Source organism: Polypterus senegalus, chromosome 10 (genome assembly GCF_016835505.1).
Source record: "Polypterus senegalus isolate Bchr_013 chromosome 10, ASM1683550v1, whole genome shotgun sequence".
NCBI classification, from domain to species: Eukaryota; Metazoa; Chordata; class Cladistia; order Polypteriformes; family Polypteridae; genus Polypterus; species Polypterus senegalus.
The window spans coordinates 94,996,930-95,023,684 of NC_053163.1; the positions used below are offsets into that span (position 1 = coordinate 94,996,930).

General features: G+C 42.3%; 1 protein-coding gene across 1 annotated transcript; it reads right to left on the reverse strand.

The window, feature by feature from the left end:
* Positions 1-7,228: 7,228 nt before the first annotated feature.
* On the reverse strand, positions 7,229-17,525 carry rab39bb (RAB39B, member RAS oncogene family b). The gene is made up of 2 exons (XM_039766244.1): positions 16,867-17,525; positions 7,229-9,811 (listed from the first exon to the last, which is right to left on the reverse strand). The coding sequence occupies exons 1-2, from the start codon at positions 17,079-17,081 to the stop codon at positions 9,385-9,387; spliced, it is 642 nt and encodes a 213-aa protein (XP_039622178.1). The 5' UTR covers positions 17,082-17,525; the 3' UTR covers positions 7,229-9,384.
* Between the last annotated feature and the right edge of the window lie 9,230 nt (positions 17,526-26,755).

Sequence of the window (26,755 nt, forward strand, 5' to 3'; positions counted from 1 at the left end):
CAGCAAATACCAAGTGGAGGCAAGGAAAAACGTACTATTTGTTGGTTTAAACAGTGGTATAAACAACAAAAGGAAGTTGATCGAGTGACAGCTTGTCGGAGAAAGCTCAAGTTCACAAAGTTGCACAGTGCCCGAAATAAAAAAGTTGTCAGATATCAAAGTCGCCATCAAAAGGTGAATCGTAGCTCACTATCTGAGTGTCATATGAAAGCTTATTAGGGTACAGAGGGAAAAAAGCACAAAATGTCAACTTTAATCTTGAAATTTCCACTTTAATCACGTAGTTTATTTTGTCATTAACGTAGAACATCATAAACTTAATCTTTAAATCGTTTAATTTACTAGTTTCTCAAATCCCATCGTATCTAAAGTAGCACATTAAATGCTTTGTTTTGTATTTGATCTATGTGTGAGAATGTGCTTGTCTTGATCTATGTGCTTCTTAAACAGGCTTTCTCTTTCTCCGACAGGACACAGAATAAATTACATTTGTGAAATTACAGCTCTCTGAGTAATTAAAATACTGAGATGTATACTTGATATCATTTTCATGATGACAGGAGTTAAAGCATGTTATTAAACATGGGAACACAGTGGCGCACTGATTGTTCATGCCTCATGCAAGATGATTGTTGAGCTTTGCACAACCTTCAATGAAATAATTTATTGTAGCAGTACTGTCTTTTTCAAACATATTAACCTCCAATCCCTGTCCTTATTTTTCTTTCTCCAAATACCCAATTGGCACACAATCAGCTCTGTAATAGACATTAAGCCATCTGTAAGCTTAGAGCACCGATTTTTCAAAACTTTTATGGAACATTGAAATATCTTCATAGTACATGTTTAATTATTCTGTCCATCTAACCTTCCAGTGTCACGCCAGCCCCAACAAGAATACAGCGCGAGGCAGGAATAATCCGTGAACGGAGCGCCAGCTCCTTGCTACTGCAGCAACACAGTGTCCTTACATGTTTAATTATTAACAATTTAGATTATTTAAATGAAGTTAAAGTTTTATCTGTATAATATCATAAATATATTTTGCTGCATTTCATCTTAAAAATGATATTGCCATCTTATGCAAATACGCGCTTTATAAAGTGGCTCAGGTTATGCAATATTATAACTGTATCGCAAGTTTACAGTGAGGTGATTGTACTAATTAAGTACAAACAGTTCTACAAGGAGCAGTTGATGGACTGATTGAGTGCATTTATAGTTCTTGGGATGAAACTGTTTCTGAACCGCGAGGTCCGTACAGGAAAGGCTCTAAAGCATTTGCTGTATGAGAGCAGTTCAAATAGGCAGCATGGCTGAGGCAGCGTGTGCTTGATGCTGTATACCGATAATTCTCTTTCTGATCAGCTGCTGTACAGCTGTGATTCCCCACTCAGATATAGTGATATAAATACTCCGAGTGGTTCAGTGAGAGTAATATGGAAAAAGATGATCGACTGTGGCAACCCCTAACGGGAGCAGCTGAATGAAGAAGAAGAAGATGCAGTGAGAGTAACAATAGTGTAGTGGTTTCCTTAGTTTGTAATGTTAATAAAAATGGCAGTTAACAGAAATGGTGGAGTTCAATTTGAGGTCTGGAAGACCAAGTAAACTTTCTGAAAGAACTGCTCATTGGTTTGCTAGAATGGCAAATGAAAACTCCTGGTTTGACTGCAAAAGAACTTCAGGAAGGTTCAGCAGACTTTGGAGTGGTGCTGCACTGATGTACTATTCAGTGACACCTGAACAAATATGACCTTCATGATACAGTCGTCAGAAGTAAACCTTTCCTGCATCCCATCCACAAAATTTAGCGCCTCAAGTTGGGAAATGAACATCTAAACAAGCCTGATGCATTTTGGAAAACAAGTCCTGTGGACTGATGAAATCAAAACAGAACAAAACTATGTTTGGAGAAAAGGGAGTTCTGAATTCCAGGAACAGAACACGTCTCCAGCTATTAAGCATGAGGGTGGATCGATGATGATCTGTGTTAGCATGAAGAAGGCGACCATTTTCAAGACCAAATGCGATTGGATCGTGTACTCATCTATCGAGGTATGCATTGTATTTATGTTGTTTCTATTGCTTCATTATTAGGTGAGTAACACATCATCATAACTCAGGGCCATGCCCATTAGTTTCTCCCTGTGCCATACTTACACCATTTTCTCCCTCACTCATTTGCTCCATTTCACAACTTAAAACCTCCACCCAATTCTTTTGCCTTATTCCCCTTCCATCTTGTCTCCTGCACACCAACACTCCAACTTTCCTCCTTTCCATCAAATCTTCCTTATCATTGTCCCAACATTCAGTGTCCCCACTCTTGCGTTTAACTTACCATTTTCTTTCCCCTCCTCTGTCTTCTTCTTCAGCCGGATGCCCTTCATTCCCCTCCTTGGACTTGTACTCCACACACCATACTATATAACCTAACATTCTGTTAGCCTTCTTAATGGCTTCTGAACACTGTCAGAGGTTGATAGCTTAGAATCCACTATGACTCCAAAATCCTTCTCATAAGGTGTACTCTCGATTTTCCGACCGCCCATTGTGTATTCAAACCCGTTCTTACTTCCTATATGTAATATTTTACATTTACTGACATTGAACTTAATGTGCCACAAATCTGCCCAAGCCTGCATGCTGTCCAAGTCCTTCTGTAATGATATAACAGATTCCAGATTATCTGCTAATCCACCTATCTTGGTATCATCTGCAGACTTAACCAGCTTGTTACTTATATTCCTATCTAAATCATTCCCGTAGCACTGACCCCTGCGGACCACCACTCTTAACATCAGCTAATTCTAATTTAGTTCCTCACATCACAACCCTCTGCTTCCTGCGTCTGAGCCAATTCTGCACCCATCTACAAATATCACCCTGAACGCCCACTTCTTTTAGTTTGATGCCCAACCTCTAATGTAGCTCCTTATCAAATGTTTTCTGAAAGTCAAGATAAATAATATCATAAGCTCCACTTTAATCGTATCCTTTTGTTGTGTCCTCATAGAATTCCAGCATGTTAGTAAAACACGACCTCCCTCTTCTGAACTCATGCTGACTGTTCCTAATTAATCCTGTACTTGCCATGTGCTGCTCAGTCTTTTCCTTAACAATTCCTTCCACTAATCTTCCAGTATATAATGGGATAATATCCACCATTTTCCAGTCCTTTGGAATCTCCCCAGTGCACAGTGACTTCCTAAAACTATGTGTCAAGGGTTTATATAGGTACTTGCTGGCCTTCTTAAGAACTCGAGGGTAAACATTATTTTGTCCTGGACATTTGTTTGACTTCAGTTCTCTTGCTGTCTCACACCACGCGTATTCCAGCTACGAGCGTTTAGATCTGCAAGCCCACACCGTTACTATTAAACAAAAGGACTCCGCCCATTAAACAAGTTGACCACAGTGAGGCATGCTGGGATTTAACAGCTGCTATTATACAACGGTAAACCAGACTAAAAGGAGACGGTTGAGTGGAAGTTGTCTACAAATACTTTGAAAATAAATGTAATGCCTGCTCAGCCATTAAACCTTTAAATCACCGGCTTCTGAGTGCTTGTGGTTTTACTTGTAATGTTGATTCAGCTAATGGGTTTAATGGATGTTATTTATGATTTGAAGTCTGTGCTTCTGGTGAGCAAGCGAGTGAGTGGCATGAATGCTTGAGGCAGGAGGTTACTGATAAGGGAATTATGGAGAACACTTTCCGTAAGGTGAAGGCAAAGGAATGTCCCGTTCCAGGCAGCAGTACTGGAAGCTTTTCGAAATCTTGTGCAGAGCTGCTGAGGTCCATTTTTTTATTTTATTGTCACAAGAAATGAAGGTCTTCAAGCTATAAAAGCACACCTCAGTCATCCACATAACTAAAGACAAGCACAACAAAACTTGAAATGATCAGTGGCTCCGACATTATTAATGATGACATTTTCTGAGTTACCTATATAGGGGAAGATGACACAGATAATGTAAGGGTTACATGAGTGTGCCTATCAGGCTAGTAGAGAGACGGAAGACACCACTGATACCGTAATGAGCTGGGGGGCTATGAGGGACGGAGCAATCTGCCTCTGTACACCAAATGTTAGACAGCGGCCCTAAAAGGGACCTTTGATATCTTCAGTGGCCACTTCTGCCATGCCACTCAGATCTTCAACTGCTTTGTCCCTTTTGCCCGCTCATCTACGCTGGCCTACATCCCCCCAGCTCCATGAGCCAACTCAACACCAGGGTCCACATTCAAGACTTGCTGGCAGCCACGCATCATGGCTGATAATCTTTAGGGGCTTGGAGACCCGATGAAAGTGCCCCCTAAAGGCTGTGTCTGTGCCCATAATACCGCTGGTGGCTTTGCTTTTCCAGCTTCTCCTGGTATTCCTGGTCCCTCAGACAGGTCTCGGGCACCTGAGGAGCGTCTCCCACTCAGGTCTGGACCCATTGGTGTTACAGTACTTTGCTTCATTTGTTGGAGGGCATCAGGACTCAAGCAAGGCTTGTGTCCAGAGATTCCTCGTCAGCTTTATGACCACCCTGGTGGCTTATTAAACAATTTGATTTTAACTTAGTAGAGTGTCAGTGAGTGACAATGCCATGCAGTAGTTAGCAATGCTGCTCCACAGATCCAGCATCCTGGGGTATGAATGCCATGTCTGCTTGTTCTCCCTGTGGTTGTGTATCGGCCCCCCATGGTTGTGGAGACCCTGTGATAAGCTGGCATCCTCTCTAGGGTTTTTTCCCTTTTTTGCCGCTGGGTGGACTTTAACCACCATAATCTTAAACTGGACAAAATGGATTTGAGAATCTTCTGTTATGTTATGCTACTTAATAAGGTGACTGCCTCAAAAAGTGAACGTGAATGTCGTCTGTTTGCCATGACATCCGCATGGAGCACGGTGGTCTTTCATCCTTTTTCTACGTTCCATACAGTAACTTTAAGGAAACATTCATTTTATAATTTGTTGATGACTTGATGAAAACACCCAGAGATTCGTGGTCACATCCACACGTGTAGCAAGTCCTTTCTGCATCTTAAGTTCAAGAACGGATTATTGTCTTTGGAGGAAACTCCAAACCCACAACTGTCTATCCTCAACGCTCTGGCAGTAGAGGCTGTTCAAAGGTCTAAGCATCTTGGAATAATCCCAGACACAAAACGCACTTTGAGACAAACGGCAGGCTTAGTCTGTAGAAAGGATTAGCAGCAGCTCTCCAGCCCATCTTTTAAAGTTGAATTCTAACACCATGTCAGAATTTGATCAACCCTTCTATCGTGTCTGTTTTAAGTGGACGTCCACAGCACTACGTTTTCATTGATAAGCGAAGTTTTTAAACAGAAACGATCTCCATCCACATCAGCGTTTTCACATTATTTACAAAAGTTTCTTTGTGAAAATGCACAAGATGTAGATGTTTGCCTACACTGGGCTTGTGCACATCGGTGGAAAAATCCTTCAAGCCAAGGGATTTATCACAAAACTATAGTGCCTGGTAAATTAGATGCAGTTTGTGCCTTTATGCAGCATTTCAACTGCACACACACACAATTTAGATGCATACTGGTCAGCAGCTCTTCCAAGTCCATCATGCCAGACTACAGTTTTCTTCCATGAAAGATGACCAATCAGAGACAGAGATGTTTTAATGAGTAGGAACCAATCAGGGAAGGGCTAAGTAACAAGCACGAGCAAATCGGAGCACAATTAAGAGTCTGCATTTTCAGAAAACTGTGTCTCCTACCGCTCGATTTAAAACACTGAAGCTGTGCTTTTAGAAATACTGTATATGATTCTGGGAAGCGTTCTTAGGGTTGAAAACGGCAGGATAGTGCGAATGAAAGGCAAAAATGGAGACCAATATTAATGTTTTTAAATGAAACGTAGCAATGTCGATAAAGCCTTGATCGGTTAGGCCTCTTACTTCTTTTTTTGTATATACCAGTGAATGCAGAGATTATTATTTATTGTTGTCCAGTTTCTGTGCCCTGATATCGTGAACGATCTTTACTCAAAAAATGTCTCCAGGGCCGTACAAATCTGAACTGAATTGGTTCATACTTACCATGTGGCCCTTCCCTGATTGGCCACCCTTCACTGAAGGGCACCATACTGCAACATAGCAGACACAGAAGAGTTTCTCGCCATGGCATCTGTCATGTTGCTTACCTGAATGCATCTAAATAGCGTTTTGTTCGGTTTAAATTCTGTGTCCTCACGCAAGAGGGAAATATATTAACTGTCATTACGGCTTTGGGATGCTAGTGACGTTACCACTCCTTCAGGGATCATTGGTTGTGACATCTACTCTGTGTGTGTGTGTCCAGTGTAGGCAGAGGACGCCGTCATTTGTGTTTTCAATTATTTTAGTGTGGACAGAGATCGTTTTCAATTAAAAACACCATTTTTAAAAGAAAGTATAGTAGCATGGATGTAACCTTAGTGGTTGTAGTAGTACTGCCGTGTGCACAGAGAAATTTGTATATGTGTGTCTGCAGTCTTGTTACAAAGTTCCATTAAAACCCATAGTGCAGTGGCTAACACTGCCGTCTCACAGATCTAAACCTGGCCTGGTCCCCTGTTTGTGATGAGCTTTTGCTCTGTGTACTTGGGGTCTCCTCTGCCAGCCCAAACATGTTCTAGTAAAGTCTTCGAGTGAAACCCACCTGTCTGACAAACATGCAACACATCGCCTGGCAGCAGGACAAACAGGAATGTTTTAATTAAAGCGCAGAACTTCTTTTTAGCTACAAGAACACACTCACCAGCTTACCTGATGCACTCCTTTGTCTTGCTTGAAAGCTCCTCTAAATAACAAGCCTCATTCGTAGTATTTCAATAGATGACGGTAAGTGGAATTAATAGTGTCACCGTTTTCTACCATTCCTATATTAATATAACACATTTAGAGAAGGTGCCTTCCTCAAAGTTGCTTCCTGCCTTGCATCTGATGTGTCCAGGATTAGCTCTGCTTCCTGTGACCTGAATAGCAATAAGACAGTTTGAAAAATTATTGATGGATGGATAAAAAAAAAGATGTCAGGACATTACCACATAAACTCATAAAAATACAAGCAGCAACATTATAAGGATGCAAAATGATGAATTTTTAGTCAGATATAAAACAACGAAAACCAGCATCTCTACGCTCACAACGTGCACACTTTAAAATGTCACTTGCAGAAAACAACGACAGGTCAATAAATCTTCATCACACACCTTCATCACATTCAAAATGATTTAATGTTTACTTCAACAGCTACTTTCATTTAAATATTTAGTTAAGAAATTCTAGTAAGCCTTAATTAGAATTTGGTCAGCCCAGGTTAACATTTCCATTATAAAATGATGCCCGCTGCCTCCTCATCGATTAGCCAAAGACCCCCCACTCTCCGGGGCTTTTATTGACAGCCTCCCCACCTCCACCCCTCCCTTCAAACCCAGACTGCAATTCTTCAAGCTTTCCGCCGCAGGGAGCCACACAAGTCCAAAGGCCTCGAGTCGGTGCACAAACTGCAAAACTAAAATGTTCGCACTCTGCATCCTTTGAGGGATGAAAGCAGGAGAATAGCAACTACAATTTTATTCGGGTTTTGTTTCGTTTTTTTAGCACATGACAGATCTCTGGCTAAAATTACAGGCAGGTATCCACTTACACGTTATTGGACACAGCAAGCCGGGAGAAATTCACATTTCAGCATTGTTTGATGGCAAAAGGATTAACAGCCCACGAAAATGAAAATAATACTAATAAAAAAAAAAATAAAATCTTCCATTTCTAACGTCAAAACATTGAGAAAGGAGCTGCAGTGGTTAAAAAAGTACAGAAAGCTGGGGTTGGGTTTCCGCTTGGAAAGGCTCAGATTTAAAGAAATGCTGCCAGATATTCTCCCCTCCTCAACAGTCCAGGGTTAAGAAGGAGAGGGTGCGCTGGTGAATCTTCACAGCTCGGCCCATCCACCTGCTGGTGATGGTAAAGCACCATTCATGGTTACCCACCCATGACCTCAAAGGAGCCTCTGACAGCTGCGGTCCTGCTGTAGGAGAAGCCCTGAGAGAGATCAGTCCTTCACATCAAACCAATATGGAGCAAAAACTCAGCTTTTCATTGCAGAAGAAACAATTCTTGGAATTGTGCACCAGACATTTAAGCTGCTGGGGAAATGGACATGGGTGGTAGCTGCCACCCCCAGATTGGGTGCTGAGAATTAAAGAGTCTGTTGTGGGAGAGGCCAGGCAAAGGAAGGACATCTGCTTGTTCACAGTTCATCGAGGCAAACTGGAGTCGCTGGTCACCGAGCTGGAACCGCAATGCCGTCATCTTCATCTGCATCATGATGTGCGCCTTAAGAAAAATCAAAAGTAAGCCGGCAGATGTGGACACTTTTTTCTTACTAAGGGACGCCCCAAATCAGGAAGATTGGATTTAGAGCTTCCGGATTATTAAAACACTTTGTTGTTCAGGCTGATGATTACAAAATGAAGATGGTAGCTTCTCTCTTGGTCTATTAATAGCGCAATTCCAACTGAAAGTTAAAGACCTTAGCACCTTTCTTAAGTTGATTACTGCTAGAATTTGAGCCAGCTTTCCATAACAGTTATTTAGGAGAGGGCGTGGGTACGGCAGATGGTCCCCACTCTTAATAGGACATGCCACTGTCTCGCTATTTGTGAACGCAGACAAAGATCCTACACGTCGGTGGCTGGTGAGCACTCCAAAAAAAAAAAAAAAGAAAAACACAGAAAGTGACCATTTCAGCCATTTCTACTGCAGTCAGAAAACTCGGGAGGCTTGTCAAAAAACAAAAATGAACCTCTGGTCTAAGCCTCTCCCTCCTGCCAATTCAGATTGACCTGCGCTAACCACCACCTTTCAAAAATAAAATATAAGCCTATTTTAAAACATTCCGTTAAAATAACACAAATAAGTGGGGTCAGATGTTGCTCATCTTGCCATATGTGATGCAGAGACATTTCTTGGTATTTCCGAAACTTTCCGGACCCTGAGATTTACTGCTCATTACAGAACACATTTGAAACCCCAGACCCTCGCCCAACATCCTGCTATGGCGCCCAGTGATTCAAAGCAGCTTTTCTTTGTTAGTTGTTAGGCTACTCATCAATCACCATTGTTCAAGTCATCTGGAACTTCTGTGCACAAGTTACACTTCTGTATTTGTTAAAGAAACAGAGATCCTTGGAGACCCAGAACACTTCTGAGTCCCAAGCTGCCGAGGAAAGGACACGGTATGCATTGCTAGCAAAGTAAAAGGAAGAGCACACACAGAGAAAAACGTTGCTTTCTGGATGACAAGACCATTGATTCTCTGCTTACTGTAGACCTGGCAGGGGTCCGGTGAGGGGCCCTGTGGCTAATAGATTAGCAGAGGCAGCGGCGGTCACTTTTTGTGACCTCCTCAGAGGAGTGCACCACATTTGGTACAAAGCCGCTTTTGACGCCCTCCCAGCCCTCTTGGATGGTGATGTCTCCATGCTTGACGAGCTCAAAAATGTCACGCGTCAAATCAGTGAAAGCTTTCTCCACGTTGATGGCATCTCGGGCTGATGTCTCCACATACTTCATGCCATAAGCTCCCGCCAGCTTCTCCGCCTCCTGTCGGCTCACCTGCCGTTGGCCGTCCAGATCACATTTGTGTCCTACCAACACGAAAACTATCTGGTGTGGCTGCACATGACTGCGGGCCTCTTCCAACCATTCATGCACATTCTGGAAGGAGCGTCGGTTAGTGATGTCAAACAGGAGAAGGCCGCCCACTGAGTTGCGATAATAAGCTCTAGTAATGGACCTGTGGGAGAACAGAGAAAGAGCGAGAGTGAGAGGCGAGTCTGACACTGTTGACAGTTGGACTTACATGCATAATGCATAATACCTCTCTGAAGAAGACAATGAAGCCCATGTTTATATACAAAGAGGAACTTCTATCATCAATTTGTCTGTCTCTGACGGAGCGTTGAAGACTCCAAACCTACCAAGCTAAATTCCTGTACATTAACTACCAGCAAATAAAAGTGATTCTGATCCTTCAGCCACACATTCTTGATAACAGTGCAAGACATTCCAAAAAGATGATTCGTTCAGATAGCAGAGAATACTCCATTATATTTTCACAGATCTCCATTACTCATGAACTGCAGGAAATTGAAGTAACTGAAGACTGAGTCTATCTATCCATTGTCCTTACCTGGTTTCCCTCAAGTCTGACTGACAAAATCCTTTTTATACTTGATGCTAAAGAAACCTCCCTAAAACATTTCAATGTTTATCTGAGCAATACAGAAACAGAATACTCGTTCATGGAAAAAAAAAAAAAGTTTCTTCTTTCCATGAATGTACTGTATGTGTTGTCATACTTTTCTACAGTGAACTCAGTGACACTGCACTTAATTTGATTTTATAAATGTCTAGAATTAAGAGTACAGGCAACTTAAATGTCTTACTTTGCAGCCACACACTGACATGGCAAACAATACGCAAGTTCCACTTATCCACTTAGCCAATAAGATGTATGCATTCATTTTCTGGACCGACCCTCGTTTCCATTACAGGATCACAGAGAGGTGGGAGAAATGGATGGGATGCCAGTCCACTGCTGGGCACACTCATACTTGTTCAAAAAAACGCCAGCTTAAGGTCACGCACATTTTGGGATGTGGTAATAAACTGCGGGATAGTCACAGGGACATGGGGAGGACATACAACCTGAACCTCTTAAATGTGGTGTTCCTCAGGGATCCATTTTGGGTCCTATTTTATTCCCTATATACCTTCAGACTATTGGAGCAATTTTTTGGAAATTTAACATTTTTTTTCACTGCTCTGCTGATGATACTCAGGTTTCTGTTCCCATCTGCAACTCTGTAATAAATCAACTGCACAACTGTCTTTTTGAACTAAGATCCTGGATGGCTAATAATTTTCTTGATCTGAATCAAAATAAAATGGAGGTGCTTATAGTGGGTCCATCAGCTAAAGCCCAAATTGGTCTTGGACTTCTCGGTTCTTTCTCTGTCTTTTGAAAACCTCAAGTCCGCAATCTTGGTATTATTTTTGACAGTGACCTCTCTTTTGAGAAACAGATTAATTCTGTAGTCAAGAGTTGCTTTTTCCAGCTTCGTCTATTAGGTTAGATCAAGCATTTTTTTATCTTCTAGGGATCTTGAGAAAGCTACTCATGCTTTTATCTTTTCTTGCCTTGATTACTGCAACTCGCTGTATTCTGGGATTAGGAAATTCCTGATACACAGGTTACAGTTGGTCCAGAATGCTGCTGCTCACTTCCTGGTTGGGGCAAGAAAGTCTGATTCTGTTTCTCCAATATTAGCTTCTTTACACTGGCTGCCTGTCAGTTTTCAAATTGATTTCAAAATCTTGTTGCTAGTTTTTAAATCTTTATATGGACTTGCTCCTGCCTATTTATCTGAATTGTGTGCTTTACACCAGCCATCTAGAGTGCTTAGATCTTCTGGTCAGTTGTCTCTGGTTGTCCCTCTTACTAAGTGTAAAACTAAGGAAGACAGAGCATTTGCAGCTGCTGCTCCTCGCCTGTGGAACTCTTTACCTCATCACATAAAGGAGTCGTCTACAATTGAACTGTTCAAAACAAGATTAAAGACTTGTTTCTATTCACTTGCTTTCCGTGACCTTCAGTAATACTGATGGTTTCCTCATTGTGATTATGTAATCTTACTTCTATTTATTATTTACAGTATGTTATTTATGTTCTTTTATTTTATTTCTGTTTATGTTATTTTAATTGTATGTTTTGTTCTTCTTTTATTGTAAAGCACTTTGGCCACAGCATTCCTGTGTTGTTTTAAATGTGCTATATAAATAAATTGACATTGACATTGAACAGCTGGTGACCAAGCTGGTCTTTAAAATGGTGGGACAGTAGCGTTGCTCCAGAACAGGCGCAAGAAACAGAATGAAGAAATTAGATGGATTCAAAAACAAAATTAGATGTTGATTACTACCTCTACCACTGCCTTCCTTCAATAAAGGTTATGAGAAGCCATTTCACCTATGAAATTGGAGTCATGGAGACCATCATCATCCTTTAAATAACTCAAACCAGGCCAGCACCGACATGCCAAATTAACCTTCACAATATGGAGAGAAACCACAGCACCCAGAAAAAAGTAGAGAGGAAGTACACATGCCACACGTGTGTTTAGGCCAGGATTTAAACATGGATCAAAGGCAACAATAGTAATGGGAAAAATAAAATCAAAACCACCCTATGGTGGTGTCCAACAGTATTATGTAACCTGTAAAGACAGGTTGATTATGATGGAAATCAAAACTGAACCATGTCTTGTGAGGGTTCCCTAAAATTCCTACTTTTTAGGATTTTATGTATCAGAGACCAAATCTTCCATTGCTCCATCAGTATGAACAAACAGTGGATGGTGTCACAAGAACGGGTTAAGCCTTCAGAAGAACATCTGATGGGACAGATTTTTACCACTGTCACCTCTTGAGTCAATAATATGAATTCAAACATAAACCATATATATATATATTATATTATATTATATATCTCAGCAAAAAAAGAGACGTCCCTTTTTCAGGACTGTGTATTTCAACAATAATGTTTTAAAAATCCAAACAACTTTACAGATCTTCATTGTAAAGGGTTTAAACAATGTTTTCCATGCATGTTCAATTAACCATAATCAATTAATTAACATGCACCTGTGGAATGGTCGTTAAGACCTTAACAGAAAGTAGGCATTTAAGATCACAGTTCTAAAAACGCAGGGCACTAAAGAGACTTGTCTACCGACTGTGAAAAACACCCAAAGAAAGATGCCCAGGGTCCCTGCTCATCTGGGTGAACGTCCATTAGGCATGCTGCAGGGAGGCATGAGGACTGCTGATGTGGCTAGGGCAATAAATTGCCATGTCCGCACTGTGAGACGCCTAAGACAGCGCTACAGGGAGACAGGAAGGACAGCTGATCATCCTCGCAGTGGAAGAGCCCGGATCTCAATCCCATTGAGCACGTCTGGGACCTGTTGGATCGCAGGGTGAGGGCTAGGCCATTCCCCAGAAATGTCCAGGAACTTTCAGGTGCCTTGGTGGAAGAGTGGGGTAACATCTCACAGCAAGAACTGACAAATCTGGTCCAGTCCATGAGGAGGAGATGCACTGCAGTACTTCAAGCAGCTGGTGGCCACACCAGATACTGACTGGTACTTTTGATTTTAAGCCTCCCTTCATTCAGGGACACATTGTGAAACATTTTTAGTTTATGTCTTATGGTGTGGACTCTTTTAGTGTTCATACAAATATTTACACATTAAGTTTACTGAAAGTAAAAACAGTTGAAAGTCAGAGGACGTTTCTTTTTGTTGAGTATATATATATATATATATATATATATATATATATATATATATATATATATATATATATATATATATACACACTGGATATTATATATACTTTTATATTTTTATTTCTTATACTGTACTTTTGTTAACTTTTGAAGAGACACGCAAGTAAGAATCTCCTTGTATTATGTACACGTAACTGTAAGCTTGACTTGACGTGAATTGAATACAGCTCAGATGCTTGCTATACCTAGATCCATAAGCTCTCTCCTGGTACCAAAAGCAAATAAAGGAGGCAGTTGGTCAGGGAGGAGGGCATCGGACAAACCCCATAAATGGAAAGAGACCAATGCAGCAAAAAACAATCCATGTCGTAACAGAGGATCTGTCTTACAAATGATTCTGTTCACCAAAGCAAAAAGAAATGCGAGATCTGACTGGTTTCCCAGCCCCCTTCTGTTGTGCTTCTTTAGATTTCGTTGCTCTCAGTATATAATGTGGATTAAATACAAAATCCATAATGTGTCTAAAGCAGTCTCAACAAAGAATATGTTTAATGGAAGACAGTGGCCCCTTGATGGAACTGGATGATGTAGGGGTGTACAAAAAAGATCAACAGGTTAAGAAAACCCCAAATCAAGAGAGTACAATTCTCACAGATACTAACAATGGGAGTTTTCCTTCCCATTAAATATTTAAGCATTAAATATGGAGGATGTTAATGAGACTTAAGTGGAGGTGCAACTGACATGTAAAACAGATTTCCCTATAAATTTCAATATTATATATTTAATCATTAAATATGAGAATGTTAATGAGAGTTAAGTGGAAGTACAACTGACATATAAAGCAGATTTTTCTTTAAATTGCAATGTTGTTTTTTAGTTAAACAGTGTAATGGGTGTCTGAAAGAAACAAGACTGATCACTATTGACATAAAACAACGAAACCATTAGCTTACCAAACAAGTCCAAATGGTGGCATCTCACTTGTAAACTTGCATTGTTTACACACCTGCTCATAACACATGACAAACAACATCTGGTTTTGCCATTATCTTCTAAGACTGGCCAAACTGGCCAGGTGACCTTTAAACAACATTTGGAAGGATGGACATGCAAACAGTCAAGATGACAAATGGGAACAGATAAAGTACAAGTAAACTGGGCAGATGTCTCCAAAAAGCAGCTTTTCAGTGCTGAATCTGGAAATGACTTACCGGTCATTAAAAAACAAGCAACTAAAGTGAACAGGATAAAAGTGTGCAGCGACAAATGCACTCACATTCAAGGTATCACGTTGCCTATTCTGCCAGTTACCCACAATTCATGCACACTGTCTTCCCAGCAGTGTAGCTAGTGGGTTGCTTTTTCAATCTTGGACAGTTGCTGTGGAGAAAAGTGCAGGAATTTCATTTAATGGGAACTTTCATAGGCTTGCCTGCATGATAATACGATTTTAGCTTTTAGCTGTGTCTTGTTTATGATGTGCCTTTTGCTTTTGTACATTCCTTTCCTCCGGAGCCAGAAGCATCCTATTCAAGAAATGTTAATACTGACGGATGCGTTTACAATTTTTGTGTGAGACTGCACATTATTTGGTGCTATAAACTATACATTTAACGCTTACCCTTTCATTTGTATGGTTTATTGTTCTCTCTACATTTGTGTATAGTGTCTTTTGTTCACTATCTACATTATAAAAATGATCTGAGGGGGGATCTGAAACACCCACTGTGGTACTGCAGGACCAATTCTGAGGACTCATCCTAGAATTCTTGTGACTTCACAGAAACCATTAGGTGTTTCTTTGGAGATATATAGGCAGGATGGCCACTTCTGGGAAAACAGACGATGGATCATAAGCATAGTCAGGAGTGGATTTGGATCTCTCCAAAATATATTTTATGACAATTCCGACTGGTTGATCATGGATGGAGTTACGATTTATGTACTTTCTCATCTCCCCTGAAATAAATTCCTAGATACAGAACCCAAATCTTCTCCAGTTGCATAATATACAGTAGCTCTGGCTGGGACTGGATAGAGTAACAGGGAAGTGATTTTGATACAGTTTCCATAAATATTGATATTCATTTATTTTGACATGATGGGCCTCTAGAAGATTTTTGTTTTGTCAAATTCTATCTGATGACAGGGGCCAAAGTTTTTAGATTCATAATACAGTAAACTGCTCTGACCAGATTGTTATGCAAAGTAATCAAATATTAGATGTAATAATGTAACATTAATTAATATAACATTTTCAAATCCACTTATTCTAATCTAGGGGTGTCTATCCCAGCAACATTGGCCACACAGCAGGACACAGCCCTGGACCACCACAGGATAGACAGACCAAGCATGATCTCACACTCACATAGGGCCAATTTAGAGTTGCCAATTTACCCTACCTACATGTGTTTGAGAATTTGGGAGGAAAACTTGAATATTGGAATGAAATTCCATGTAGACGCAGGGACAACAGGCAAACTCCACACAGACAACAACTGGGCATGGGAGTCGAACCCAAGATAAGATAGCAGTGTTAACCACTGTGCCGTCTTGCTAGTATTATTGAACCAAATCTTTTACTTGAATTCTATTTATTTCTGCAATTTCAGGTTGCATTTTTGTTAAAATTAAAATTTTCAAAAAATAGGAGGAAACGTTAAATTTTGCTGTTTTATAGGCTAAGACTTGTCTCATTAAAACAAGTAAAACACGTTAAAACATCAGTCTATGCTGTCTTTCTGAAAATCACTTGATGCAAATACCCTTTCACAGCCCTATTACATGACAAACCCAGACAATATATAATAAAGAAAAATAAAGTGTTTTGAGATCTAAAACAAGATCAAGAAATGTGCATGTAAAATGAGCTGTAAATCAAACTGTTCTTAAGATCTATCAATCAGTTCTCTCTTTCATATACTGTGTGTGTGTGTGTGTATATATATATATATATATATATATATATATATATATATATATATATATATATATATATATATATACATATATATATAAACATGTTTAAAATGCAATGCTGCTGCACCAACAACTCAGGCTGGCCACTGATGTGTCTATGCCACTGGCGATTATATCTGTAACATAAGTCGCCCATTAATATTCCAAACCCATTCAATCCAGTGGAGTGCAAGGGGGCGGGAGCCCATTAAGGTAACATGGGGCACAAGGCAGGCCCCTGTTCTAGATTGGTATCACTACTGCTACATGAATACTAAATTGTTTTCTTTTCATAGTGTTCCCTATATATTTACTTGAGTATATATGCATATTCCTTTCTTCTGATTAGAATATCTGCGATCACTGGAAGACGAACTCTTAAAAATCAAAATGTACTACTCCCCATTGTCTTCCTTGGTATACTGAAACAATAACGCATTAGGGCAACCTCGCCGCTGCCTCTCGGCTGATTTACACCAACACACACCACAGCCCGGCCCATTTGCGAGCACCGCTGCCCCTCACTCGTACATTACCTAAAGCGCTCTTGGCCCGCCGTGTCCCAGATCTGTAGCTTGATGCGTTTGCCCGGTTCGATCTCCACCAGCCGCGAGAAGAAGTCAACCCCCACCGTCGGGTCAGACACCTGAGCAAAGCGTCCCTCGGTGAAGCGGCGAATCAAACACGATTTCCCCACCGTTGAGTCGCCAATCACAATGAGGCGGAACTGATAGAGCCATATTGCTTCCATGTTTGCAGGCCCTGTGTTTCGTCCAGGGAGGAGGGGTGAGGGTTCGATGACACCGTGATGGACAGCTAATCTACAGTGGCAGTTCAAGCGGGCATTCCGGTTCAAAGCTGCATGGATACAACATCCGAATAAAAAGACAAAAGATGCAAACCCGCGGACCGATCTGCTCAGACACCGTTGCGAAAGCGGCTACTTAGTCGTGACACCGAGTTGTTTATTTTTGTCAGCCAAACAACAAATTACCGAAGTCTATCGAGCGCACGAAAATTGTCCGAAGTGCTGGTGGCGTGTGAAATTCCACAAGGAGTGAGACTTCACGGTGTGCACGTGCAGCCCACTTATTCCCAGCCTCGGCCGACTGTTCTGTTAGCTTCTCGGTGTGTGGCCGCAGCTTGACTGATCGTTCGTGACACTCTAAAGCCAAAATATGGCCACCCCTCCCTCCCTCACCTCCTAAATCGATCCGAGCGCAGGAAAGCTTGGAGCGCAGAGAGGCCAAAAACTGAAAGGTTCGCCCCTCTCGTTGTTATTGCAGGCAGTCTCCAAGGTCAGTCGACCTCCATTTTGCAAATATCAGTAACACGTTTGCAACGGTGTATTTTGGAGCTCAGTCGCTACCGTTTTCGTGCATGTACGGTTGCGTTATCCCAAATCTGTGTATCGCCAGATGCAGATCTGCTGTCGAAATGCCCCCTGAGGATATAAACATATATCGATGTGCAAGTGATGCTTCAGATAGCCGCTGCTGCTGCCGCAAGCTGCGGGGCGTTTCCAGGAGTGCACAGTACACCCGGCGATCCTCTGCGCTTGTTCGCCGGTTTAAGCGATGCTGCGAGGCTCCTTGGCAACGACTTTTGCATCGAAAACCGCAACAGTCCACCGTACTTCCAATTTTGAATTGTTGCTCACCCAAAAGTCCAATGACTCGAAATCATGGAGTTTCTTCCGCGCGAGGAAGACGTAAATTATCGGCTTAAAAGGTGCGCGGGGATCGTCGGCGTTTCTCCAGATTACTCCTAATGTTTCTTCATAAATCGGTGCGTTCCACCGTGTACCGGGTTAATTGCTCTCTTAACAGCCGAGCATATATTTAACAAGACAGTGCGAGTTTTCGCTTGTAAATTGTTTCCAGTGTCGTTTACGTTGATATATCATTTTAAAGAAATGTTTATTTCCCCCAATATATTCAGAATTAAAATTGCTGATGAAATGGCAGCGACATCAACATCATGCAGCCTGACTCATCCACAACATCAGCACCAGTCCCGTAATAACTCCACTAGGCGCGCCCGTGACGCAACGCCGCTCCGACGCACGTTACCGTAGTACCCAGTACAGTGCCGCCTTCAAAAAATGCGCTCTCGTTACCACCATTTCTGATTACACAACGTACGTAAATTTGAATCTTCTACTAGTCGCATCCAACCTGGTCGTAGATCATTAACGTATTATGTATTGTAATCCTATAAAGGTTTCATAATCTGATTACGCTAATCGTTAAATGCTATAAAAACTGAAAATCATTTTAATCCAAAATCTCAAATTCACATAGACTCCAAGTGTCTGTTTAATTTAGAGCTACACTTTCAATGTCTAAATCGACAGGACTGAAAAGCACAGAATGACCTTCACTAAACAAACGGAATCAATTCTTTTTCCTTCATAAAGTGTCTATTGTGCATCAGATACTTAGGACACCAGTAGAACTGATCGTCTGGCACCTGAGGTCACCTCCTTTTGTGGTCATTAAACTTTCAGAAAGGAAAAGTATAATTATTATGATCCAGAGCCCAAAAGTTACAATTTTAAAATTATTTTATATACTGGACGTATGTATGTATTCAGATCTCTAAGTAACTAAAGAAAAATGACCATACCCTTTTAATTCTAGGTGTCTTCAGCTTCTGGGTTTTATAGCAAAACCTTCCTTTTTGATCTCTTGTTTTGATAGATTGCAATGTATTTGTCTTTGTTCACAGTAAAATGTTTTGCTTTTGAATGAATCAGACAATCGTAGAGATAGTCTTGTCCACATGATTTCTGAATTTGGACTTAACCAAATTGAGGTTGGAAGATCTTTTTTTAGCAGTTGCTGTTGATCCAGGCAATGTAGCATTGATTTATTTTCATTTAAACAATGCTGGAAATCCTAAATTAGCATTCAGCTCTTCGAATATACCCTGCATCTCCTGCTTACTTATTCTTTGGGCAGATGTATACAGAATGAAAATCTGTCAGTCCTGTCAGTAGACCCAACCTGACTAATCTTGAGTGGTACTGCCAAAATCACCAAAAAAAAAGAAGAAAAGAATAAGCAGAGAACTTAAATGTGATAAAAAATATCCTATGTATTCCAAATAAATAATGAAGAAAAATAGTATATTAAATAATGGACATTAATTGGAGAGGAAAATACAAAAATAAATAAAAATACAAATGTTAAAAATCAAATTTAACATGACATATTTAAGTTGACCATATGGTTAAAAATAAATATCCAAAGAAAACAAAAGCAAAATAGGGTAGGGTTTATGTGGCAGTGTGAAGAGTAAATATATATATATATATCCATGCATAAAAAACAACATAGATATACTGTATACTGAGATTAGAGGACTATTTCATACACAGATAACAATATCTTCGGGAGAACTAATACAAAAAAAAGTTACAAAAGTTACACCTCTGCTCCCTCTCTCCCACCCATTTTTCTTCCATGGTCTCCTCTGCTCTCCATCCTCCTGACCACTTCTCCTCTCTTGACACCAACACTGCCACAGACACACTAAGGTCAACTCTGTCTTCCTATCTTGACAATGTTTGCCCTCTCTCTTCCAGGGCTGCATGCGAAACACTCTTTCTAAAGCACTCCACAATCAACAGACTCAGGACATCCAAAAGGAAATGGAGGCAGTCAAAGGCTCTGACAGACCTGACTAAGTATCAATCTTTTTTTTGCATCCTTTTTTTTTCCTGCCACTATCAATGCAAAGGTAAGGTTCTATCAGACTAGAATTAACAGTATTACCAACATGCTCTCTTCTTTCACTTCTCTTCTTAACCCCCCTCCACCTCCTCTCCAACCTCATTTTCTGCTGATGGCTTTGCCACCTTTTTCCAGGATAGGGTGGCCTCTATCCGCAGTCAGTTCTCACTCCTGCTGTCACCCATTATGCCTCCTTCCAAGCATCACCCATCATTCTCCACATTCTCACCATGCTCTGCCACTGATGTTTCCAACCTCCTCTCCAATCACTTTACTACCTTTCCACTTGATCCTATCCCCTCACATCTCCTTCAGGCCATCTCCCCCTCACTCATTCCTGCAATTGCACACATCATCAACACCTCACTCAGCTCAGCTATAGTGAGCAGAATTGTCAAGGGCACATCAGACATGCACAGGGAGGATCGATGCTAGGTCCTTTATTTTTTTCTTGGTAAACCACCTTGCTGGGCTCCATCATCCAATCCCATGGGTTCTCTTATTATCGCTATGCCAATGATACACAGCTGTGCCCATCATTCTCTCCAGTGAATAATATGGTATCAGCTAGAGACTCTGCATGTCTTACTGTTATCTCAACCTTGATGAAGGACCACCATCTACAATTGAACCTGACAAAAACTGAGCTTCTTGTCATCCCAACCAGCCAATCTGTTCAACTCCTCATCAATGTACAGCTTGGCTCACTGTCAGTAACACCTGTCAAGTCTGTACACTACCATGGGGTGGTGACTGATGAGCAGTTGTCTTTTTTCTGACCACATTTCTCTTGTTTCTCATTCATACAGGTTTGCACTGTACAACATCTGCAAGATCAGACGTTATCTGACAAAGTATGCAGCACAACTTCTGGTCCAGGTTTTGGTGTTGTTGTGTCTGGACTACTGCAACTCGCTTCTGCCAGGAATACCTGCATATGCTATCAAGCCACTGCAGATGATCCAGAATGCAGCAGCCCGTCTTGTATTTAACCAGCTGAGTCAGGCATGTCACTTCTCTCTTCAGGTCACTACATTGGCTCCATGTAGCAGCACGCGTTAAGTTCAAATCCATGATGCTTGCCTACAGAATAATCAAAGGGTCAGCACCTGAGTATACAGAAACATTGGTGAAGTGCTATACACCTGATCACCCACTCAGGTCTACCATGTAGTGATGCCGCCTCTGTGTGGTAAAGTTTCAATCCAGACTCTTTTCCTGTGTAGTTCCTAGTTGGTGGAATGGGCTGCCTACTTTCTCCTTAATTACTGACTCCCTCAACAGATTTAAGGAAAAACTGAAGGCCCGTGTGTTCTGTGAATATCTGTATTAAAAAGAGAAAAAAATTGCTCTGCAATATTTTATACTGTCGGCTAATTTGTTTAAGCTTAATTGTGGTATTCATTGTAATCTATTATTGTAAATTTGTAATTATTACATTGCTTCACTTGTGCCAATCAACTTTTGCTACCTGGTGTGTTATACTTACTGAGGAAACAGGCCCTAGCCTAATGTTGCTCAATTATGTTTATCTCTTTTGTAAGTCGGTTTGGATAAATGCGTTTGGCAAGCAAATAAATGTAAATGCACAAATATATCCATGAAAAAGGCAAAAATACACATATATATTGTATTGAAAATAATGATTTTGGTCACACAGTTGAGAGATATTTCTGTTCAAGTTAGGTTACACAGCAACACACAAATGACTCATGGAACAGGAAATCAATGGTATAATGAGAGCCGTGGTGGTCTGCATATGGCAATATTGTGGTGTAGAACAAAGCAGTGTTCTTAATTTAGATTTACCAATAATAAAATTCAGATACTGTATGTTTCGTGGAAAAAAACCTTTTCCTCAGACACTACTGTTATTGAAAAAAATGTAAAAACATAACGAGATAAAGAACCCATTGCCTGTTATATTTAAATCTTAAAATAAAACAATCAACTGAAAAACATGTATTTATCACTAGTAGGAAGTTACTTTGTTCTGAAGAAGAAAAAACATACTGTACTAGATAAAAAAAAAACATTAAATTCTCTACATGCAATACGTTTTATTGTGAAAGCATCAACAAAAGACACTTTAGCCCTCAAAGGTTCTTTTTTTATTGGTGAACAAGAAGAAATGCCTAAATAAAATTACCTAAGCTTACTAACCTTGTTTTACGTGCATACCCCAATACTTACCTCTGAATACCCTAAAAAGGGATCATAAATCACAACCTTCTCCCAGGTCACTATGCCTAAAAGGATTTAACCTCTGAACACCCTGGCAATGGAATTCTATCTCACTGCTGGGACTACAGACCACAGTCTGCGTTCAGTTTACCACCACTGCATGGAATGAACCTGAACGAGCAGATCACAGCCTGCTACAACAAACACTTGACCTATTTCCCTGGGATATTGGATCCTACAGAACCTTGATACGTAGCTCACTCCCTCATCCTATAGAACCTCTGAACACCTCATGATTGCTTGTATCACACTATATAACAAGGTAGTTTTAGTGAAATAATACCAAAACGTTGTTACAGTCTAAACTCATGTTCATTTGCAGAGAAAGCAGGCATATCAAACACTACCAGAAGAAATACAGTGGTGTGAAAAACTATTTGCCCCCTTCCTAATTTCTTATTCTTTTGCATGTTTGTCACACAAAATGTTTCTGATCATCAAACACATTTAACCATTAGTCAAATATAACACAAATAAACACAAAATGCAGTTTTTAAATGATGGTTTTTATTATTTAGGAGAAAAAATCCAAACCTACATGGCCCTGTGTGAAAAAGTAATTGCCCCCTGAACCTAATAACTGGTTGGGCCACCCTTAGCAGCAATAACTGCAATCAAGCGTTTGCGATAACTTGCAATGAGTCTTTTACAGCGCTCTGGAGGAATGTTGGCCCACTCACCTTTGCAGAATTGTTGTAATTCAGCTTTATTTGAGGGTTTTCCAGCATGAACCGCCTTTTTAAGGTCATGCCATAGCATCTCAATTGGATTCAGGTCAGGACTTTGACTAGGCCACTCCAAAGTCTTCATTTTGTTTTTCTTCAGCCATGCAGAGGTGGATTTGCTGGTGTGTTTTGGGTCATTGTCCTGTTGCAGCACCCAAGATCGCTTCAGCTTAAGTTGGCGAACAGATGGCGGACATTCTCCTTCAGGATTTTTTGGTAGACAGTAGAATTCATGGTTCCATCTATCACAGCAAGCCTTCCAGGTCCTGAAGCAGCAAAACAACCCCAGACCATCACACTACCACCACCATATTTTACTGTTGGTATGATGTTCTTTTTCTGAAATGCTGTGTTCCTTTTATGCCAGATGTAACGGACATTTGCCTTAAAAAGTTCAACTTTTGTCTCATCAGTCCACAAGGTATTTTCCCAAAAGTCTTGGCAATCATTGAGATGTTTCTTAGCAAAATTGAGAAGCCCTAATGTTCTTTTTGCTTAACAGTGGTTTGCGTCTTGGAAATCTGCCATGTAGGCCGTTTTTGCCCAGTCTCTTTCTTATGGTGGTGTCGTGAACACTGACCTTAATTGAGGCAAGTGAGGCCTGCAGTTCTTTAGACGTTGTCCTGGGGTCTTTTGTGACCTCTCGGATGAGTCGCCTCTGCACTCTTGGGGTAATTTTGGTCGGCCGGCCACTCCTGGGAAGGTTCACCACTGTTTCATGTTTTTGCCATTTGTGGATAATGGCTCTCACTGTGGTTCGCTGGAGTCCCAAAGCTTTAGAAATGGCTTTATAACCTTTACCAGACTGATAGATCTCAATTACTTCTGTTCTCATTTGTTCCTGAATTTCTTTGGATCTTGGCATGATGTCTAGCTTTTGAGGTGCTTTTGGTCTACTTCTCTGTGTCAGGCAGCTCCTATTTAAAGTGATTTCTTGATTGAAACAGGTGTGGCAGTAATCAGGCCTGGGGGTGGCTACGGAAATTGAACTCAGGTGTGATTCACCACAGTTAGGTTATTTTTTAACAAGGGGTCAATTACTTTTTCACACAGAGCCATGTAGGTTTGGATTTTTTTTCTCCCTAAATAATAAAAACCATCATTTAAAAACTGCATTTTGTGTTTACTTGTGTTATATTTGACTAATGGTTAAATGTGTTTGATGATCAGAAACATTTTGTGTGACAAACATGCAAAAGAATAAGAAATCAGGAAGGGGGCAAATAGTTTTTCACACCACTGTACAACCTGAATGAGGCAAACCAAAGTCAATAAGGCAAGCTTCACATCATATATATTTCATTGGGCTTTTTAGCTGTTGCAGTCTTGTCTTCTTAATTCAAGTAAGGTGGTCTTTTTAAACCACGAGTCATCCCACAGTCTTTTCCCTCTTAGACCACCTGTGATGCTTGCAAACTTTGGGACACTATTTCAGGTGGCTAGACTGGCTATGACATCAAAGAAATACTTCCAAATTTTCTCCTTTATGCAATGCCTTGGTGGCTGATTTTGCAAGAATTGGCAATAGCTGTATCAGCCAAAATCGAACAACTGATAATTTCCAATTGGTTTGTTACTTATCAGTTGTCACGGATGCCAGGGGCGACGACCCGGCCGGGACGCCTTGGAGGACCGGAAGTGGGCGTGTGCCCATCTGGGATCACGTGGGGGCCACCTTCCTGGTTGCTTTGGGGGCCACGGGTTCAGGACATGGAAGCCCCACCCTGTAGGGGCCCGTGGTCACCGCCAGGAGGCGCTCCAATGCCTTGGGAACTTGTGACCTCAGCACTTCCGCCACACCAGGAAGTGCTGGGGGGAAGATTTAGATGGATACCCGGAGAGCTGCCGTGGGAACATCCGGCACTTCCGCCACGCTGGGGCATGGTCAACGAGGGAATACCGGGAACCACCTAGAGCTCATCCGGGAGCATATAAAAGGGGCCGTCTCCCTTCATTCAGGACTGGAGTCGGATGGAAGCAGGACAAGGCATGTGAGGAGTGTGGAGGCGGCCTGAAGAGAGGCATTTGTGAGGCCAAGACTGTGTGTTGGGGTTTGTGCACATTGAACTGGGTCTGAGTGACCATTATTTGTAAATATTGTATATAATAAATACGTGTGGTGGTGAAGAACAACATGTCTGCCTGTCTGTGTCCGGGTCGGCTCCACATCTGCCGTAGTCGGCAGGATGTTCCGCCTGTTTCAAGGCGGAGACCTGATAAAAACAATTTTGTTGTGGACGGCCCGGCGCAGCAGGGGATCCCACCCACGTACCGCGGGTGCTGCGTGCACACAGTCCCGCGCACCCGAGAAGGCAATTTTTCCCTGATGCGGGCGGCATGCATACCAGGAGTGCAGCGGTCTCCAACGAGCGCGCCGTTGCTGGAGGCGCTTGGGACGGCATGGCGTCAAGAGAGGCCACGCCAAGGATGGTTCCTCAGTTGGACGAGTCCGGGGAGGCGAGTTCCCTGCCTATCGGCAGCCGGCCCGTGGGGGCCGGGTGTGTTTTCTCTTTTATAGGCAGGGACTTCCCAGATCCGCGTCAGTGGCGGGCGCATGCTGGTCTGCGGGGCTCCGGCAGCACGGCGGCAGCCATGAGGGCTGTGGAGGAGGAGACGCTGCAGCTCGAGAGGCGCTGGCAACAGCAAGGCTGCCGGCAAGCATGTCGCTGCCGCAGAAGGGGAGGCAAGATGGCCGCAGACCAGAAGTCCCTCCCCCTGACAGGCACGCGATTGGATGGTGTGTCTTGTGTGCCCGCCAATGACTGCATAGAGGTGGGACCAAGGAATGTCCATCACGTGCAGGGGGGAGACCTGATTGGGCAATAGGAGGAGGCCCACAGGAAGTTGCCGGCATCGGAGGCTGACAGACAGGTAGGCTCCACGTCGGATAACTTCCTGTCTTTGCCGGCTGCTCTGTCTTTATTGCAGGTGCTACGTGCCCTCTGGGCAGAGATGCAGGTACTGGACAGGAAGGCAGTCTCGTTTATGGAAGAGTTTCGTTTGGCGATCCGACAGCGTGGCGCTGGATTCTTCAGCCGGGGGTGCACGGCGGAGAAGGTAGGTTTCACCGTCCCCGTACAGCATGAGGGAAGGTCTGCTGAACATGGCTGTGATTCAAAAGACCAGTTTCCAAGTAAGCAGCCCTCCGACAGTAGGGGCGGCGCAGCGGGCTGTGCGCGCGGCGAGGGGGGAGTCCGTGAGGACGCTGCTTGGACACGGGCTGCTGAGTGCCCCGGGTCCTAGCGCCCTCCGCCCCGAGTTGGCTGCGGTCTCGCCCCGCACTGTAGGGACGCAGACGGGAAAGGGGCTCTTTCTTTCTGATAAGGAGTCTCAGACCGTCAGGGCGTCCCAGAGTGAGAGGAGGAATGGGAGGCTGAATGCCGCTTCCTCCGATAAGATGGGACGTGGTGCTGGGTGCACGCGTCCAGGTGCTGGCCACCCTCTGCGGGGGAAGAGGGAATACCTGAGGCCGGTGGAGAGGAAAAGACTGCAGGCGGTTCCAACACCAGGAGGGACATGGGACCCACGGAGAGGGTGCCAAAAAGGCAAGTGCCGGGGTGTCGGATGGAGGGGGGAACACTGCCAGTGCGAGGCATGAATGGATGCCAGGGAAGGGTGTCCAGGCAGTGGTTCTGCCCCTCTCTTTCTGTTTCTTTCAGGACCGGACCCCGGGCTGGCAGTAGGACCCACTCCGTTGGGAACCTGCCCTCAGAAGACGG